We start from the raw sequence: 2611 nt of genomic DNA, 5'->3' as shown, positions 1-2611 counted from the left end.
CTCCATCTCTCATTATGAAGCCTCTCTTTGTGATCATATGGGTTCTTGAGAGAGATTGACCCTGTTTTGATTGTTACTCCTGTAGGGTGTGCACCTCCTAGATGGTTAGGACTTAGGAATCACTTGAGAGCCATGAGAGTTTGTGAAGGAATCAAGAGTTTGAAGCCCAATGATCGATTTCTTCATGCAAGATCAACCCCGAGTGAGTCTTTAACCTTCGTGGTAGCAAGTCATGGTTGAATAGGTTGGCATGCACTTTGTTGGCTCTTTGTGGGCGATGCTATTGTGATCTTTGTGCACCATAGGATTTTGTGCCTGAACCTCCAGCAATGAGTAGAAGGATAGCACCAACCACTGAATCTCGGGAAACCGTCACCATCTTTGCAATCTCTATCCCTAACTCACACTTTTCTCAAGTTTCGCTTTAGCGTTCTTCTTCGTTATATACTTGCAGGTGTAGGTCTTGTGAAGGATATAACTGGCAAAAGGCTAGGACTTGCACATTAAAATTCATTGTAGAATTTCTGCATAGGACTGTTCAAGCACCCACCCACCCCCAGTCCATGGGACACCATCCTACAATATTGCTTTCTGTCTGTTTTCTGCCAGTTTTCATGGTTAACTTGTTAATTCTTTTTTCTATTTAATGCAAAGATAGAGTGCATGTCCATTTCTCAAGAAAGACAAAGACAAATGATAATTCCTCTGCCATGTTGTCTTTTCATGAGATTGTTTCTACTCCCTCTTAGTGTCAAAAACACTATTATATTATGGGACGGAGGGAGTAGTTTATAGCTTATTGATGACTACCACAACGAGCCACATGAAAATATGCACACGAGGAAGAACCTATAAATTGCATATAGCTGGACACATCATCATTATTGCATATATTCAGAATTTCAGATACACATCGGTCCACATAGATCGCCGATCGGCAGAGGGTAACGGCGACGACAAACGACATTGGCGATCACACCACACGGCATACGATCGAGCGTACAACAACACACATGGAACATGCTGGGAGAGCGAGAGACCAGAGGCGCGCGTGCGCGCTGGGCTCTCTCGTGCGAATCAGTAATATGGACTTAGCAGGAGGGCACGGGCACCTTGCAGGCGGCCATGACCTTCTTGCCGTTGGGGGAGTCGACGTACTGCTTCAGGTTGGGGTCGCGCGCGTACTGGCACATGCACGGCTGCTGCTCCTTCATCTTGCTGCAGCACGACGCCGTGGGCGCCGCGTTCCCGATAATGGCCCCCGCGCACGGGGTCAGCTGCAGCGCATTGCAGGTCGCCGCCTCCGCTCCCGCCGGCGCCACCATCAGCACCACCGCCGAGAAGGCCAGGAGCGCCACCACCAGCTGGGCCAAGTACTTCATGGCGTCTCTCTCTGAAACAACAGATTGATCGACTAGTAGTGAGCTAGTGGCTTCTGCAAGGATGGCTTCAGATGGGTGTGAGCGTTTGGGTGAGGTGAGTGGTATTTATAGGCTTTCGATCAAGAGAGTGGCAGTGTTACTTGCATGGTGATGATGAGGAGCTGAGCACAAGTGTAGAGGTGGCTAGCTAGTGCAGTACAGGCGTGCAACGCATATTGGCTGAATTCATATATCTGTCATCTTGTCAGGAGCACATTGTGCTTATGGAAGACAGGATGATGAGCAGAAATGGTCCACGCACTGCACCACTACACCACCCGATGCAAAGCTGAAAGAGGATAATGGTAGGTAATTCTAGTCGCGCTGAAAGCAACTCAACTAGCATAACAATGCTGGGCGCACTAGCTCTCCGCAACATCGCAAGTGTCGCACAACAGAGGAAAATGCAGATTATTAGGTCGATATTTCTTCAGCTGGGCTGCGAATTTGTTAAGCTTGTTAAAACTCAGCCAAAAGGTTGGGTTACTTTACGACTAGTAGTCCGGTTGATTCGCAAAGCCAAGGTATTCCGGTTCTAGATGCATCCATTTTTATCAATTTATCCGACAAGTATTTCCGGACGGAAGGAGTATATATGTATAATTTGAAGCTACATTCCATAATGAACCTAATGGTATTGATTTTGGTATTGTGAATGTTGGTACTTCTTTCTATAAGTTTGGTCAATTTAGAAATACTTTGACTTCAGACAAAACTTATAAGCAGACTGAAAAGGAATGCAGGGAGTACATGGTTGCCATCAATTGTTATTGTACTTGTTGCCTCTTTCAAAAACCTTAAAGTGATAAACTTCGAGAAAACTCACTGGAGAATAAAAGAGTACAACATCTATAGAGATACTAAGCTCCCTTGAATTGAAGCGTTGTGGTGCTTCGAGGGTTATGGGGTCACTAGGGCCCCACCTGTAAGTGTGTGTTGTTTAGTTTTATTTTTTCTTCTTTTTATTTTTAATTTGTTTCACGTTTTAGTTCATGAGCACTTATTAAAATTTGTGTACTTTAAAAAACATAAACATATTTTAAAATTCTTCAAATTCAGTAATATTGATTAAATTTGTGAATATTATTAAATTCATGGTCATTTAAAATTTGTGAACACTTTTTAAATTTGAAAACTTTTTATTTTGCGAACATTTTGAAACCATGAATATATTTTAAATCCATGAATGT

The 2611-nt window shown here is 43.6% G+C and overlaps 1 protein-coding gene across 1 annotated transcript; it reads right to left on the bottom strand.

Moving 5' to 3' along the window:
* Positions 1 to 856: 856 nt before the first annotated feature.
* Positions 857 to 1479, bottom strand: LOC123175176 (non-specific lipid-transfer protein 2). Its single transcript, XM_044590163.1, has one exon. The coding sequence runs from the start codon at positions 1380 to 1382 to the stop codon at positions 1092 to 1094; it is 291 nt and encodes a 96-aa protein (XP_044446098.1). The 5' UTR covers positions 1383 to 1479; the 3' UTR covers positions 857 to 1091.
* Between the last annotated feature and the right edge of the window lie 1132 nt (positions 1480 to 2611).

Source organism: Triticum aestivum, chromosome 1D, assembly GCF_018294505.1.
Source record: "Triticum aestivum cultivar Chinese Spring chromosome 1D, IWGSC CS RefSeq v2.1, whole genome shotgun sequence".
NCBI classification, from domain to species: Eukaryota; Viridiplantae; Streptophyta; class Magnoliopsida; order Poales; family Poaceae; genus Triticum; species Triticum aestivum.
The sequence above is the reverse complement of the archived record's forward strand: the minus strand, read 5'-3'. Positions and strand labels throughout refer to the sequence as shown.